The 17009-nt window shown below is 44.7% G+C and overlaps 1 protein-coding gene across 17 annotated transcripts in view; it reads right to left on the reverse strand.

Annotated features, from left to right (window-relative positions):
* The window catches only part of ARHGEF10L (Rho guanine nucleotide exchange factor 10 like), a 151265-nt gene extending 134878 nt beyond the window's left edge, over positions 1 to 16387 (reverse strand). For 7 of the 17 annotated variants that reach the window (XM_067472745.1, XM_067472744.1, XM_067472743.1 and 4 more), the window contains exons 1-3: positions 15840 to 16374; positions 6146 to 6246; positions 1258 to 1560 (exon numbers count right to left, since the gene is read on the reverse strand). In XM_067472745.1, coding sequence (XP_067328846.1) covers positions 1258 to 1560; positions 6146 to 6185 — 343 coding nt within the window. In that variant the 5' untranslated portion in view covers positions 6186 to 6246; positions 15840 to 16374. Of the gene's footprint in view, positions 1 to 1257; positions 1561 to 6145; positions 6247 to 15839 lie in introns of all 17 variants that reach the window. The other 10 variants (XM_067472742.1, XM_067472736.1, XM_067472733.1 and 7 more) reach the window with 6 other exon arrangements.
* Positions 16388 to 17009: the final 622 nt, after the last annotated feature.

Here is a 17009-nt window from a genome sequence, read left to right on the forward strand (position 1 = left end):
TGCGGGTTTTCCATTAGGAGCAAAAAAAAAAGGGATCGGAGAGCAGGTCCGCACACAGGAGAACAGGTCAGAGACCAGTTCAAACACAATGGCTAGAGGCTCATGTTCCCAAAATATTTTTCTAAAGTTGAAGTGTTTCCCAGGGTGCTTCCAGGCAGCACAAAACTGCGGGTTTTCCACGAGGAGCAAAAAAACGGGACCAGAGACCAGATCCGCACACAGGAGAACAGGTCAGAGACCAGTTCAAACATGATGGCTAGAGGCTCACGTTCCTGAAATATTTTTCTAAAGTTACAGTGTTTCCCAGGGTGCTTCCAGGCAGCATCAAATTGCGTGTTTTCCATGAAGAGCAAAAAAAAAACAGAACCAGAGAGCACATAGGCACGCAGGAGAACAGGTCAGAGACCAATTCAAACATGATGGCTAGAGGCTCATGTTCCTGAAATGTTTTTCCAAAGTTGCAGTGTTTCCCAGGTCGCTTCCAGGCAGCACCAAACTGCGGGTTTTCCATGAGGAGCAAAAAATTGGACCAGAGAGCAGGTCCGCACACAGGAGAACAGGTCAGGGACCAGTTCAAACATGATGGCTAGAGGCTCATGTTCCCAGAATATTTTTCTAAAGTTGCAGTGTTTTCTGGGGCACTTCCAGGCAGCACCAAATTTCAGGTTTTCCATGAGGAGCAAAAATACCCGGGACCAGAGAGCAGGTCCGCTCACAGGCCTGTTGCGGGATTTCTGCCTGCGATGCCCAGGCTCACTGCTTAGTTACAGGCTTTCCAGGCCTGCAAGATGGCCACGGTGGGACATTCGCTGGAATTTTCGGCAAATGCACAGATGCGAATCTGCACATCATCTGGACAAGTCTTGTTCCTGGGTTATGCATATTTGTTCCTAATTGCTTCTCTCCTGAAAAGATGACGGACATTGACTAGAGGGTTAAAACTTTGTCCTGGCGAGAGAAACTTCGTCCTCCACACCTTGAATGAAGTTACAAAGTTTGCGGAATAGGACCACTACTTGCAAAATTCGGACTGCATTAGTAAACACTTTCAAGCCAAGAACAGAACTTCGTCATTATTATTCTCATTCAGAGGCTGCATGGCCATCTGTCCAGACAGGTGTTTTGCCCCTCATGGAAAACCCGCAATTTGGCGCTGGTTGTGTACTTCGGCCCGGGAACAACGGGGCAATGTCCAAAACACCTGGGGGACCAGAGTTTGGGGGTCGCTGCTTCGAGGCTCCCTGCATCTGTTCTTACCAAGATGGCTGCCAGAATCTGAGGAGGTCAGCAGGGGGTTCCGGTCCTCGAGGAGTGCCTCCTCGGCCTCCCACTCGTCCAAGGGCTCCAGGTCGTCGCTGACGCTGGACCTGCGCCTGGGAGGGGGGTCTTGGAGGGCTCCCCTGCAGCCCAGCTCCATCCGGGCACCGCTGACCACTAGGCGTGTGCCGTCCTCTTCTTCGTCCTCCTCCTCTTCGCTCTCCTCGAAATCAAAGGCCTCCCCTGCATCTTCGTCCGCTTCCGCCGAGCCCTGCAAGGGTTCTCCTGCCGTGGCCCCATCTCCTACAAAGAGGCAGAAGAAAAGAAGTCCATAATCATGTTATATTTAATGCATTGTTGAAAGCTTTCACAGCTGGAATCACTGGGGTGTAGTGCAGTTGTATAGGCAATGTGTTCTAGAGTTGTACTCTAGAGGAACTCCTTAGGGCTGGGCAACCACGGAAAAATTTGTTTCTAAACTCGATTCGTTTTTTGGGTTTTTTTGCGTTTCGATATTTAAAAGAATTCTGAATTTTTTCTTTAAAAAAGTTCGATATTTACAAAATTTACGTAAAATTACGAAACGAATACGAAATGAATACGAAACTAATACGAATCGATTCGTTAATGGCGGACGCGACCGCGCAATACGCTAAAAAACCTCCAAATGGGACAGGGGGAACTTCTGAAGCTTCCCTCTCCCTCTGTTGTTGACTGTTGGTGTGATATTTATAATTTTTTTTCACTGATTAAACAAACAACAGCTATAAAACTTGCCCCAGACATGCGGAAATAATAACGAAACGATTTCAAAACGATTTCAAAACAAATACGAAACGAATACAAAGCAATTACGAAACGAATTGAAAAATTCGTTTCGTTTTTTAGATGCTCCTGAATGGTTCGTTATCGCTTCGTAGCCAAAAAAAGTAACGAATTTTTAACGAATTACGAAATTACAAAACGAAACCGCCCAGCCCTAGAACTCCTCTGACCTGAAAATCCAATCAGGAACCTGGCAAAAATTGGTACATGAAACTAGGAACATTTGAAACCAAGATCATCACGAAATTCCAACGTTGCCGAGACTGAGCTAACTCTTTCCCTTGTATTAATATAAAGCTTTTCCTGATCCCTGAACCGAAAGGAAAGCATTTCTCTTGCCCTTACAACCAGATAAGGGTTTCTTATCTCTCTTTTCCTGCAGAAAAATTGACCTTCTATGTGCCTGAGAACTATGCATCTGTTTACAAAAGTCTTGCCTTCTATCTTCACTCTCATTAAATTCTGCACCTGACGATTCATCTTCAGAAGACAGTTTCTCAGAGGAAGACTGTTGAGGGCCTCTCCCAGGAATGTGGCCTTGTGAATCTTCATGAGACACCTCGGGCCTCTCGTCTGGGCTTAACTCAGGCCCAGGCAAGCCCTCGTCCCCATTACCAACAGACCCAGGCCCAGAAAGACCTTCAGTCCCATTCCCAACAACAACATCTAGCAGCATTTTCTCCAGATGTTTCGCCTGCATCTATGGCTGGCATTGCCAGAGGATCTGATGGTGGTCAAGCAAAGATTATATATCCAATATGTATTTCAGGGCCATGTTGGCACAATGGGTTAAACCCTTGTGTTGCTGAACAGCTGACCGGAAGGTTGGCAGTTTGAATCTACAAGACGGGATGAGCTCCCACTGTTAGCCCTAGCTCCTGCCATCCTAGCAGTTTGAAAAGATGCAAATGTGAATAGATCAATAGGGAGCAATTTGGTGGGAAAAGACAAAAAGGCTCTCCAAGAAATCATGCTGGCCACATGACCAGGTGGTGTCTACGGACAACGCAGACTCCAACGCAGACTCCTTTCTCCTTGGAGAAAGAGTACCCCATCGAGAGCCAGAGATGAGCACCGTCTCCAGAGCTGGAAATGAAAGGAGAAGCCTTTGCCTTTGTCTGTGTATTTGTGTCTCATTGTATGTCATTGTAAGAAGGCATTGAATGTTTACCTGTGCCTGTTTATATGCTGTAATCCACTATGAGTCCCCTTGGGGCGGGTGGGTCAAAATGTTTTGCATCCTATGTCATAAAAAAGTTGTGGATGAACATATAATATGTTGTATGTCAGCCTGTTCAGCCTGTGATTGTGTCTGATGTTCGTGATGGGGATGAGGTTCCTGAGGGTGGGCCTGAGGGTTGCCTGGGCCTGAGTTAAGCTCAGACGAGAGGCCTGAGCTGTCTCAGGAAGATTCCCAAGGCCACTGTGACGAGGGAGAGAGACTCTTTCTTTATTTAAGAAAAACCTCTTTACTCTTATAAGGATTCAGTTTCTTCTTTTATATTAGCTGGGACTTTCTGTGTGCTGTTTAACCTTTGTACAGGCACTGAGACACACTTCTGTATAACAAAGTAACACAGTTTATTTATAACTTCTGGCTCCAACGCTTGTGGTTACATTTGTGTTTTGTGGCAATCTTGAGGCTTACAATCAGTATCATGTACTTGGTTTACTTTTCTGAAATAGACTTTCAATGTTTCACATTCATAAACATGTTACTTGCTTTGCACACTCTTGACTGAAATTATATTCTGACTAAAGCACCACTGGCTTCCTTTATGTTCCTAAAAAACCTAAGATCTATTTAACTAACTGCTTCTCTATATCAGAAGTCTTTAACACATCTTCATAACTGCTTATTTCTAACAGGAGTTCCTAACTCTTTTCTCTCACAGAAGTTCCTAACTGTCTCTCACAAACAGGAATCCCTAACTCACCCTTTTGACTCTCTAACTGCTTATTTTTAAACTTTGGCTCCGCCCCTTTGGGATGTTCAGCTCTTCTCTCTCTCCAACTGTCATTTTGGCCTAGCAGCCTTTTCAAATCCTGGGCCTACGCTAATCTGCATATGACCAATCGGCTTCCATATGCAAATGAATCCTATCTCTGCTGTTGCTACCCTGTCTGTGCCTATTCTTCCCTATCTGCCATATGTAAACATAGAGCTATACACCAAAAATTTAATATAGAGTAGCAATTTCACTACAGCCACATTCCTGGGAGAGGCCCTTCGCAGCCTTTCTCAGAGCAACTGTCTGAAGATGATTTCTAAGGTGAAGAAGTAAATGAGAGTCAAGTTAATGAGAGTAGATAGAAGGCGAAGCTTTTGTAAACAAAGATAAAGTGCTCAGGCACAAAGAAGATCAGTTCATGACTTGAATGACGTTAAAACAGCTTTCCAATCATGAATTCAATGATGGCACCAATGTGTCCAAAGCACAACGACCAGGACTTGGCTTTTTTTGAGAAAGCAAATCTATGAAAGCAAAACCTTCTCTTGTTGGCTTTCGGGTCACTTTGGAACACCATCCTGAAGGATTTTGTTTCTGCCCGTTCCCAATTTAGACTGGGAACCAGCTGCCAAAAAGATGGGGATTAATGGCCGAGGTGTCAACGTCTTTGCTGCCCAGGGACAGCCCGGCCATTCCCTTTGGATCCTGTTTCTTTTTCGGTCTGGATTGGAATGGGAAGGAAGCACGACTTGGAACAAGGAGCCATTCCAGAAAGGATTGGAAGGATGATGTCTGTTGTTCGTTGAGTAGGTTTGGTTTTACGTTTTTCACTTTTACAGATTGTTTTCTGACTTGTGTTGATAAGTAAATGATAGACAAATGGATAAATGGTAGATAGATAGATGGATAGATAGATAGATAATAGAATCCTAGTATCCTAAAGTTGGAAGGGAACCCCAAACCCAATCCAGTCCAACCCTAAGGTAGATAGGTAGGTAGATGATTGATTGGTAGATAGATAGATAGATAGATAGATGAATAGATAAACAGACAGACAGACTGATTGATGGATGGATGGATGGACGGACAGACAGACAGACAGATAGATGAATGGATGGATGGATGCATGGCTGGATAGATAGATAGATAGATAGATAGATAGATAGATAGATAGATAGATGGTGGACAGATTGATAGTAGAATCCTAGTATCCTAAAGTTGGAAGGGGACTCCAAAGCCCATCCAGTCCAACCCTAAGGTAGATAGGTAGGTAGATGATAGATATGTAGATAGATAGATAGATAGATAGATAGATGAATGGAAGGATAGATAGATAGATAGATAGATAGATAGATAGATAGATAATAGAATCCTAGTATCTGAAGGTTGGAAGGGAACCCCAAAGCTCATCCAGTCCAACCCTCAGAGAGGTAGGTAGGTAGATGATGGATAGAGAGATAGATAGATAGATAGATAGATAGATAGATAGACAGATGATGGATAGATTGATAATAGTATCCAAAAGTTGGAAGGGAACCCCAAAGCTCATCCAGTCCAAACCTAAGAGAGGTAGGTAGGTTGGTAGGTAGGTAGGTAGATGGATGGATGGATGGATCAATAGATAGATAGATAGATAGATAGATAGATAGATAGATAGATAGATACATACATACATACATACATACATAGACAGACAGATGATGGATGGATTGATAATAGAATCCTAGTATCCGAAAGTTGGAAGGGAACCGCAAAGCTCATCCAGTCCAAACCTAAGAGAGGTAGGTAGGTAGATGATAGATAGATAGATAGATAGATAGATAGATAGGAGAAAGATGAATGGAGAGATAGAGAGAGAGAGAAAGAGAGAGAGATATGTAGACAGATGATGGATAGATTGATAATAGAATCTTAGTATCCTAAATTTGGAATGGACCCCCAAAGCCCATCCAGTCTAACCCTAAGTAGGTAGGTAGGTAGGTAGACAGACAGACAGACAGACATTTCAAATTAAGTTAAGAACAATTGATGGATTGACCTGCCAAATTGGGACGGTCGGAAGGTGTATTGGTAATTTAGTACTTTTTTCTTTCTATTTAGGTGAGCGATACCTAGTGAAGAAGAACCCGGAGGCAGCTGGGAAGAAGCCATCTTTTGTCTCACACACAGCACGGCTCCGACCCTCCTCTCCTGCTCTTCCCAAACTGATTTCCTGAGAATCAAAACAGATAAAATTGGTTTAGGGTGGATACTAGGCTTGTGCAAAAAATTATGTGCATGTGCAAAAAATTCAGAAGAGTCGGAATTCGTAAGAAAATCGGAAGTTTTGTAAGTCGGAAGCCGTTTCCGAAGCAATATCTTATATTGAAATATCGAAAGTGAAGCCAAACTTTTTCGTTTTAGTTCTGTAACTCCCATGACCTCTTTTACATCCTGGTGAGGTCTGGGGAAGGACAGACAACGGATTATGGGATTTGTAGTACTTTCAAACCCTTCGGTTCCCACAGACCACTCTGGCCTCCAACAAAGACCGATAAAGACTAAACTTGGCACACAGAGCCCCCGTGACCCACTCTACATCCTACTGTAGTTTCGAAGAGGGCGGACCATGGATGATGGGACTTGAAGTACCTCCACTCACTTCCCAAGACCACTGCGATCCTCATCCAATGACTGATCAAGGCCAAACTTGGCACACAGAGCCCCCGTGACCCACTCTACATCCTACTGCAGTTTCAAAGAGGGTGGACCATGGATGATGGGACTTGAAGTACCTGCACTCACTTCCCGAGACTGCTGCGATCCTCATCCAATGACTGATAAAGACCAAACTTAGCACACATAACCCCCATGACCCACTTTACGTCCTGGTGAGGTTTGGGAAAAGACAGACAACGGATGGTGGGATTTTCAAATCCTTCGGTTCCCACAGACCATTGCGGCCCCCAACAAAGACCAATAAAGACCAAACTGGGCACACAGAGCCCCCATGACCCACTCCAAATCCTACTGCAGTTTGGAGGAGCATGGATGATGGGATTTGAAGTACCTCGACTCAACTCCCAAGACAGCTACGACCCTCATCCAATGACTAATCAAGGCCAAACTTGGCACAAAGAGCCCCCATGACCCACTCTACATCCTGGTGCCGTTTGGAGGAGGATGGACCACGGATCATGGGACTTACAATACCTTCATTCACTTCCTGTGACCACAGCAACACTCATCCAATTACCAATAAAGACCAAACTTGGCACAGAGAGTCCCCATGGCCAACTCAACATTCTGGTGCAGTTTGCGGGAGGACAGACTATGGATAATGGGACTTGCAGTACCTTCACTCATTTTCTGAGACCACTGCGACCCTCATCCAATGACTAATCAAGACCAAACTTGGCACACAGAGCCCCCATAACCCACTATACATCCTGGTGAAGTTTGGAGGAGGATGGACCACGGATTATAGGACTTGAAGTATCTTCACTAACTTCCTGAGACCACTACAAGCCACATAAGTAACTGATAAAGACCAACCTTGGCACATAATGCTTTTCTCAATTAACCCGGGCAGCGCCAGGTCCCCAAAGTAGTTTAGAAATAAAGGTAGGCATTCAAAGAAAAGGAGAAGGCAAAGCAGCCCAAGGAATGCAAATGAAGCAAATAGGTGGAGTTGTAAATGATTTTCCGAGTCTCTGCAATGCTAGGAATTTTGGTAAGTGGATGAAAATGTGTTTTCCTAAATGAAGAATGCCAACTATTAAAATATTATTATTATTATCGCAAACAACTGCAAAGACGACATCTATTGAGATGCAGACAGCCCAAAATGCAATCAATTGGCCTCTTTTCTTCCTGGAGGGAACATAAAGGGTCAGGCATATGGAGAAGGGATGAGAACAGTCCCTCGAGTCTGGATGGCATATGGCAATGTCCAGATGCAGAATGTAAACAATGGTTTTGCGATTAGCTCTTTCTTCCCAAAGCAACAGGCAGGGCTTCCCCGAGTTGTTGTTTTCGAAAAGGTATAAACAAAACTTTTACAGTAATAGCCCGTTTCCACTCGTGATTTTCACACCAGAGGGTATGGGTGAGGATTAGTCAGCTAATTCTTTTCTATCGGTGACCCAATTGCTGGAAACAGATGGCAACTCAACGGGAGGAAAAGAAGGAGGAGGAAGAAAATGAAAACAAGAGAAGAAGATGATGAAAAGGAGGGGGGGGGGGACAAGGACGACAACGACAAGGACAATGTTAGATCGCTTAACCAATTACAGATCGACTTAATAGCAGTATATCTTGATTTCAGGACAAAGTCCCCCGTGACCTTCTTGCAAGCAAACTAGTCAAATGTGAGCTGGGCAATGCTACTATTACGTGGATCTGTAATAGGTGAAGGAGAAGGAGGAGGAGGAGGAGGAGGAGAAGGAGGAAAAGAAGGAGGAGGAGTAGGACGAGGAGAAGGAAGAGGAGGAGGAGGAGGAGGAGGAAAAGAAGGAGGACGAAGAGGAGGAAGAGGAGGAAAAGAAGGAGGAGGAGGACAACAAGGAGGAGGAGGAGGAGGAGGAGGAGAAAGAAGGAGGAGGAGGACGACGACGAAGATGAGGAGGAGAAGGAGAAGCAGGAGGAGGAGGAGGAGGAAAAGAAGAGGAAAGAGAAGAAGGAAGAGGAGGAAGAGGACAAGAAGAAGGAGAAGAATGAGGAGGAGGAGGAGAACAACAAGGCGGAGGAGGAGGAGGAGGAAAAGGAGCAGAAGGAAAAGGACAACTAGAAGAAGGAGAAGAAGAATGAGGAGGAGGAGGAGGAGGAAACGAAGAGAAAGGAGGAGGAGGAGGAAGAGGAGGAGGAGGACAGCAAGAAGGAGGAGGAGGAGGAGGAGGAGAGCAGGAGGAGGATGAGGAGGAGGAGGAGGAAAAGAAGGAGGAGGAGTAGGATGAGGAGAAGGAAGAGGAGGAGGAGGAGGAGGAGGAGGAAAAGAAGGAGGAGGAAGAGGAGGAAAAGAAGGAGGACGAAGAGGAGGAAGAGGAGGAAAAGAAGGAGGAGGAGGACAACAAGAAGGAGGAGGAGGAGGAGGAGGAGAAAGAAGAAGGAGGAGGATGACGACGAGGATGAGGAGGAGAAGGAGAAGCAGGAGGAGGAGGAGGAGGAAAAGAAGAGGAAGGAGAAGAAAGAAGAGGAGGAAGAGGACAAGAAGGAGAAGAATGAGGAGGAGGAGGAGAACAACAAGGCAGAGGAGGAGGAGGAAAAGGAGCAGAAGGAAAAGGACAACTAGAAGAAGGAGAAGAAGAATGAGGAGGAGGAGGAGGAGGAGGAGGAGGAGGAGGAGGAGGAGGAGGAGGAGGAGGAGGAGGAGGAGGAGGAAAAGAAGAGAAAGGAGGAGGAGGAGGAAAAGGAGGAGGAGGACAGCAAGAAGGAGGAGGAGGAGGAGGAGGAGGACAAGGAGGAGGAGGAGGAGGAAAAGAAAAGGAAGAAGGAGAAGAAGGAAGAGGAGGAAGAGGACAACAAGAAGGAGGAGGAGGAGGAGGAGCAGAAGGAAAAGGACAACAAGAAGAAGGAGAAGAAGAATGAGGAGGAGGAGAAGGAAAAGAAGAGAAAGGAGGAGGAGAAGGAGGAGGAAAATGGAAAAGTGGGTTCCATATTCTGGGAGCAGCTGCCAAGAAGGCTTTGTTTCCCATGTTTCCACTAAAGCTGGTGGAACAAAAATAAGGTTTTGTCCAGGTTTATTGCTTGGCGTCCTCTGCTTGCCCCCAATAATTGTTATCTCTGAATGTGGATTATCGTGAACCTCTCCTGCCAAGAACTGCAGTCTGGACAGTTGTCATGTTTTGATTCTGATGCCTTGCTTTGACAGAAGCATCAACACACTTGCGGCGTCAACATACGGGGGAAATATGGCCGTCCCAGATTGCTTCGGAGGCGCACAGACGGAACAGAAATGGGCAATCAATCCTTTGGCACGCGCAAGTGGAGAACAGGGCTACGTGTAGCCATGACTGTGTGCCTTCCAATCCTTCCCAAATAGATTAGATATAGCAGTGAGAAGGAGAGAGAGAAGCTGAGAGACAGACCCGGAACGACCAACCTAAAGCAGAGCAGATCTGAAAAGCCCTTCTGTGTCCCATTGGCAGACTTGAACCCATTCCAACTAGGGCAAAAGAGACCCTTTGAGTCCATTTCCTGCATTGGTTTTAGGGACTGAGATAAAATAGCCTCATGTATACAGGGAGGGAGTCCAAACACATATAGGAGGGGCGTTCACTGAAGATCTCCCTTGACCCACTTCTACTTATCACAGCACCATGGGACTACATGTATGTAATGGTATACGTCTCTATAGGTTACATGCCAATATACAACACAGAACTCATCACGGTGTTAATGTTACAGGTGCGGAAGTGGTGTGAAGTTTGAGAATGGATGGTACAAGTCTAATTTCAAAGCAAACGAACACTGAGGCAAATTAACACTGAGGTTTTCTGGTACTGAGGCCTACTAGCAGACTGAGGCCGTTCTCCAACAGATGGAGAGGCAGTCAAATTTCAAAGCGAACCAACACTGAGGCGAACTAACACTGAGGCCTTCTCATATTGAGGCCTACTAACACACTGAGGGCCTTCTCCCACAGATGGAGATGCATTCGCCGCTCTGAGTCCCCTTCGGGGTGAGAAGGGCGGCATATAAGCGCCGTAAATAAATAATAAATAATAATAAATAATAAAAGCGAACCAACACTGAGGCAAACTAACACCGAGGCCTTCTCATACTGAGGCTTACTAACACACTGAGGCCCTTCTCCCACAGATGGAGATGCAGTCAGATTTCAAAGCGAACCAACACTGAGCCGAACTAACACCGAGGCCTTCTCATACTGAGGCCTACTAACACACTGAGGCCCTTCTCCCACAGATGGAGATGCAGTCAGATTTCAAAGCGAACCAACACTGAGGCAAACTAATACTGAGGCCTTCTCATACTGAGGCCTACTAAGACACTGAGGCCCTTCTTCCACAGATGAAGACGCAGTCAAATTTCAAAGCCAAAGTCGAATATCAAAGCAAACTAACACTGAGGCCTTCTCATACTGAGGCCTACTAACACACTGAGGCCTAGCCTGCTGAGGTCTCAGTATGAGAAGGCCTCAGTGTTAGTTTGCCTCAGTGTTCGTTTGCTTTGATATTTGACATTGGCTTTCAAATTTGACTGCATCTCCATCTGTGGGAGAAGGACCTCAGTGTGTTAGTAGGCCTCAGTATGAGAAGGCATCAGTGTTAGTTCGCCTCAGTGTTGGTTTCCTTTGATATTTGACTTTGGCTTTGAAATTTGACCGCATCTCCATCTGTGGGAGAAGGGCCTCCGTGTGTTAATAGGCCTCCATATGAGAACGCCTCAGTGTTAGTTCACCTCAGTGTTAGTTTGCTTTGATATTTGACTTTGACTTTGAAATTTGCATCTCCATCTGTGGGAGAAGGGCCTCAGTGTGTTAGTAGGCCTCAGTATGAGAAGGCCTCAGTGTTAGTTTGCTTTTATATTTGACTTTGGCTTTCAAATTTGACTGCATCTCAATCTGTGGGAGAAGGGCCTCAGTGTGTTAGTAGGCCTCAGTATGAGAAGGCCTCAGTGTTAGTTCACCTCAGTGTTAGTTTACTTTGATATTTGACTTTGGCTTTGAAATTTGACCGCACCCCTTTATTCACCCAACCTTGTACCATCAGACTTCCACCTCTTTCCAACAAGGGAGTCATTTTTGAAGGGCAACCATTTCTCAGATGAGGAGACCGATTTCCAAATTCACAACGTTCTACAAAGCGAGGCATTTACAAAGATGGGAAAAGTGTGTGTCCCAAGGTGGCACCCATGGAAAGAAGGACTCACAACTGGGCCAAGTTTCATTACTTCTCAGGAAGTGGGTCAAGGGAAATCTTGAAGGAACATCCCTCGTACATACAATCCTGGGAATGGCGATTTTTGTACCATTAGTACATATCCCTCTAGCGATTTCCCAAGCCGATATGTAATCCCTAAGGGTTGGGTACCCTTTCAAATGGGTACCTGACCCTGTAGATATCACAACGTGGCTTTAGGAGCAACCTGTCGACTTCTCCAAGTGAGTTGAGAAAATGGGAATGCCCCTCGTAGCTAATATTGGGAGTTTTGGTGCCGTCGAAGGCTTTCATGGATGGAATCGTTGGGTTGCTGTAAATTTTTTGGACTATATGGCCATGTTCTAGAAGCATTCTCTCCTGACATTTTGCCTCCATCTATGGCAAGCACCCTCAGAGCTTGTGAGGACTTTCCAACCTCTGAGGATACTTGCCATAGATGCAGGCAAAACGTCAGGAGAGAATGCTTCTAGAACATGGCCATATAGCCCGAAAAACCTACAACAACCCAGTTTTGGTGTCACTGACCCAAAGTATTATGTTCCAGCTCCTTGTAGCATTGCGATCTATGTTTCCCAAGTTGCTAGAAAGTAACTAATCAAATGAATAATGAGAGGAAATAGTTGTAACATAAAAGTAACTATTCAGGAAACGAGAATAGTAACTAATTTGTGTTGACTTTGCTTTCGTTTGGGAAATATTTGCACGTTGCGATAATTTTGGTTGTGTTTGTGTTGTTATGGCTTGCAAACAGATGGCTTTCCCTTGCAATTCGGTGTCTCTATTTTCCTGAAAATGCATCCAAAACAATCCATTGGATAAGCCTTCCCCTCCCTTCCTTTTTGCGTTCCCTTTTTCCCACAGGGCTGAAGGCGCTCCAACACACCCTCCCTTTCCAAAAAAAGTCATAGTCCTTCCAGAAACTCAGGGCATTGAGTCATTATGGGAAAAGAGTGAATATGGGGAATGGGTAGGAATATGGGGAATGTTAAAAGGGGGGGCATCAAGCTCAGCTGCAACCACGTCCCTTTGGCCTTACGTTGAAAACGGTCAACGCTCCTCTTGCAACTCCAAGATGGGATTCGCTTACACCCCGGGGTGGTGGGGATATATATATAGCTTGACTCTGCGTCAGGTGTCTCCCACTCCGACTAACCTCGGAAAGGTCAGGACTGACCAGTTGGCTTGTGGAGAAGGGGGAGAGAGGACGGGATGGGACACATTGCAAAAAGGAAACTTCTATTGCAATATTGGATAGATAGATAGATAGATAGATAGATAGATAGATAGATAGATGGGTCAGTAGTTCGGTAGGTAGAAGATAGATAGATAGGATAGGTATAAGATAGGTAGATAGGTAGGTAGACAATAGGTATGTGGATGGATAGGTAGATGGATAGATAGATAGATAGATAAATAGATAAGTAGGTAGGTAGGTAGTAGGTGGATGGATGGATGGGATAAATAGGTAGGTAGGTAAGGTATAAGATAGGTAGATAGGTAGGTGGACAATAAGTATGTGGATGGATAGGTAAATGCATAGATCGATTGATCAATACATAGATAGATGGATGGATGGATGGATGGATGGATGGATGGATTGATAGATAATATTGTAAGTAGATAAATGGATATGATAGGTTGGTAGGTAGTAGGTAGGTAAGTAGGACAAATGGATAGATAGATAGATAGATAGATAGATAGATAGATAGATAGATAGACAGGTGGATAGATAGATAGATAGATAGATAGATAAGTAGGTAGGTAGGTGGATGGATGGATGGATGGGATAGATAGGTAGGTAGGTAGGTAAGGTATAAGATAGGTAGATAGGTAGGTGGACAATCAGTATGTGGATGGATACGTAGATGGATAGATCGATAGATAGATAGATAGATAGATAGATAGATAGATAAGTAGGTAGGTGGATGGATGGATGGATGGATGGATGAGATAAATAGGTAGGTAAGGTATAAGATAGGTAGATAGGTAAGTGGACAATAAGTATGTGGATGGATAGGTAGATGGATAGATCGATTGATTGATTGATAGATAGATACATACATAGATAGATAGATAGATAGATAGGTAAGTAGGTAGGTGGATGGATGGATGGGATAAATAGGTAGGTAGGTAAGTTATAAGATAGGTAGATAGGTTGGTAGGTTGGTCGGTAGGTAGAGATGGATAGGTAGATGGATAGATGAATAGATAGACAGATAGACAGACAGACAGATAGATAGACATAGACAGAGGTGGGTAGGTAGATAGATAGGTAAGTAGGTAGGTAGGTGGATGGGATAAATAGGCAGGTAGGTAAGGTATAAGATAGGTAGATAGGTTGGTAGGTAGGCAGAGATGGATAGGTAGATGGATAGATGGATAGATGGATAGATGGATGGATAGATAGATAGATAGATAGATAGGATGGACGGACGGACAGACAGACAGATAGGTAGGTAAGTAGGTAGGTGGATGGATGGGATAAATAGGTAGGTAAGGTATAAGATAGGTAGATAGGTTGGTAGGTCGGTAGAGATGGATACGTAGATGGATCGATGGATGGATAGATAGATAGATAGATAGATAGATAGATAGATAGATAGGATGGACTGATGGATGGACGATAGATAGATAGATTAGATAGGTAGGGCCATTAAGGATGGGACGCTGAAACGTCATGACAAAATCCCAGCACAACCAGTTCTTCAAAATCTCCCTCTGCCATCCCAAAGATATACAGACAGACAGATAATAAGTAGGTGGATAGATAGATGGATATAATAGGTAAGTAGGTTGGTATGTATGAGGATATACAGATAGATAGATAGATAGATAGATAGATAGATAGATGGGATAGGTAGGTAGGTAGGGTATAAGATAGGTAGATAGGTAGATAGGTAAGTAAGTAGAGAATAAATATATGGATGGATAGATGGATATGATAGGTAAGTAGGTAGGTATCTACGAGAATATACAGATATACAGATAGGTAGGTAGGGTATAAGATAGGTAGATAGGTAAGTAGGTAGAGAATAAGTATGTGGATGGATAGACGGATATGATAGGTAAGTAAGTAGGTATGTACGAGGATATACAGATAGATATACAGACAGAAAGATAGATAGGATAGGTAGTAGATGGACAGACAGACAGATAGAAAGACGGGTAGGTAGATAGGTGGAGGGATGGGATAGATAGGTAGGTAGGGTATAAGATAGGTAAGTAGGTAGGTATGTACGAGGATATACAGATAGATATACAGACAGACAGATAGATTGCATAGGTAGATGGACAGACAGATAGATAGAAAGATGGGTAGGTAGATAGGTGGAGGGATGGGATAGGTAGGTAGGTAAGTAGGTAGAGAATAAGTATGTGGATGGATAGATTGATATGATAGGTAAGTAGGTAGGTATGTATGAGGCTATACAGATAGATATACAGACAGAAAGATAAATAGGATTGGTAGATGGTCAGATAGATAGATAGATAGATAGATAGATAGATAGATAGATAGATAGACGGGTAGGCAGATAGGTGGAGGGATGGGATAGGTAGGTAGGTAAGTAGGTAGAGAATAAGTATGTGGATGGATAGATGGATATGATAGGTAAGTAGGTAAGTATGTACGAGGATATACAGATAGATAGATAGATAGATAGATAGATAGATAGATAGATAGACAGAGAGCCGTTAAGGATGGAGCGCTGAGACTTTGTGCCGAAGTCAGAGCACATACTTCAACCGATTCTTCCAAACATCACTCTTTCACATCTTCCAGACAACGCTGAGCGTGCAGATTACTCAGGGGGGAAAAGAAGAGATATAGATAGATAGATAGATAGATAGATAGATAGATAGATAGATAGATAGACAGATCCTAAGAAGCCTTTGGGGAGACAAAAGAGGGGTGCAGTCCACTCACCGCCTTTTCGTTTGGCGCTCCTTCCTTTTGTTGTGGTGCGGTTCCCAAGGCGAAAGTGGGGGAATCCTTTCTTCTCCCCAGAGGTCAAGCGCGCTGACCCCTTCCCATGGCCCCAGATCTAGGGCACCCCGGCCCTGGGCTGGGGCCCCTTGCTTGCTTCTTGTGCAGCCCCAGAACAAGAGAAAGAGCCAAAACTAAGGCAAGGAGAGAGGCTGGGGAGTCACAAAGCGGTCAGCTGGCGAAGGGAAGTCCATGCCACTCTGCCGTGGCCTTCCCTGCGTCCACCGGCCTGGCGTCCAGCGGCCATGAATATTCAGGAGGAGAGGCCAAGCCAAAGCCCTCTCTGTGTGTCAGCTCTACGTCAGAGACAGCACAGGGACAGCCTCTTTCTCTCTCTCTCTCTTTCTTCCCTTCCTTCCTTCCCTCTCTTTCTCTCAACCCTTGGCCTGCTTTCCTTGCAAGCCTGGGAGGGAAAAGGATGCGAGCAGCAGCAAATCAGAGCCTGGCTTTGCTTCTGGATTTGGCACTGGGTTCAAGGAAAGAGGGAGGAAGCTCCTTCGGGGTGTTAACCAACTAGGTGCTGATTGGGATTGCATTGCTTTCCTTGGCTGGGTCATCAATACTATTGGAAAGACTCCATCCCACTGAACAGGTTGAGTGTTTGGAAGAGTAGGTTCCCCATACAGTTCCTATTTCTAAAGGCAGGCTCACACGCTTTGTACATCCCTCTTCCAGTGTGTAGTGTAGCATGTAGAGCAGTGTTTCTCAACCTTCCGAATGCCGCAACCCCTGAATACAGTTCCCCATGTCATGGTGACCCCCAAACATAACATCGTTCCCATTGCTACTTCATCTCTCCTATCTGTATGCGTGTTTCTAGTGTGCCGAGCAGTGTAGGTAGGTAGGTAGGTAGGTAGTAGGTAGGAGAATATACAGAAAGGTAGATAGATAGATGATAGATAGATAGATAGATAGAGTAAATAAATGGATGTAGCAGGTAGGTAGGAAGGTAGGAGAATATACAGATAGATAGGTAGATAAGTAGATTGATGTGGTAGGTAGGTAGGTAGGTAGGAAGGTAGGTAGGTAGGTAGGTAGGAGAATATACAGATAGATAAGTAGATAGATAGATAGATAGATAGATAGATAGATAGACGGGTAGGCAGATAG

The sequence above is a fragment of the Anolis sagrei genome, chromosome 13, assembly GCF_037176765.1.
Source record: "Anolis sagrei isolate rAnoSag1 chromosome 13, rAnoSag1.mat, whole genome shotgun sequence".
NCBI classification, from domain to species: Eukaryota; Metazoa; Chordata; class Lepidosauria; order Squamata; family Dactyloidae; genus Anolis; species Anolis sagrei.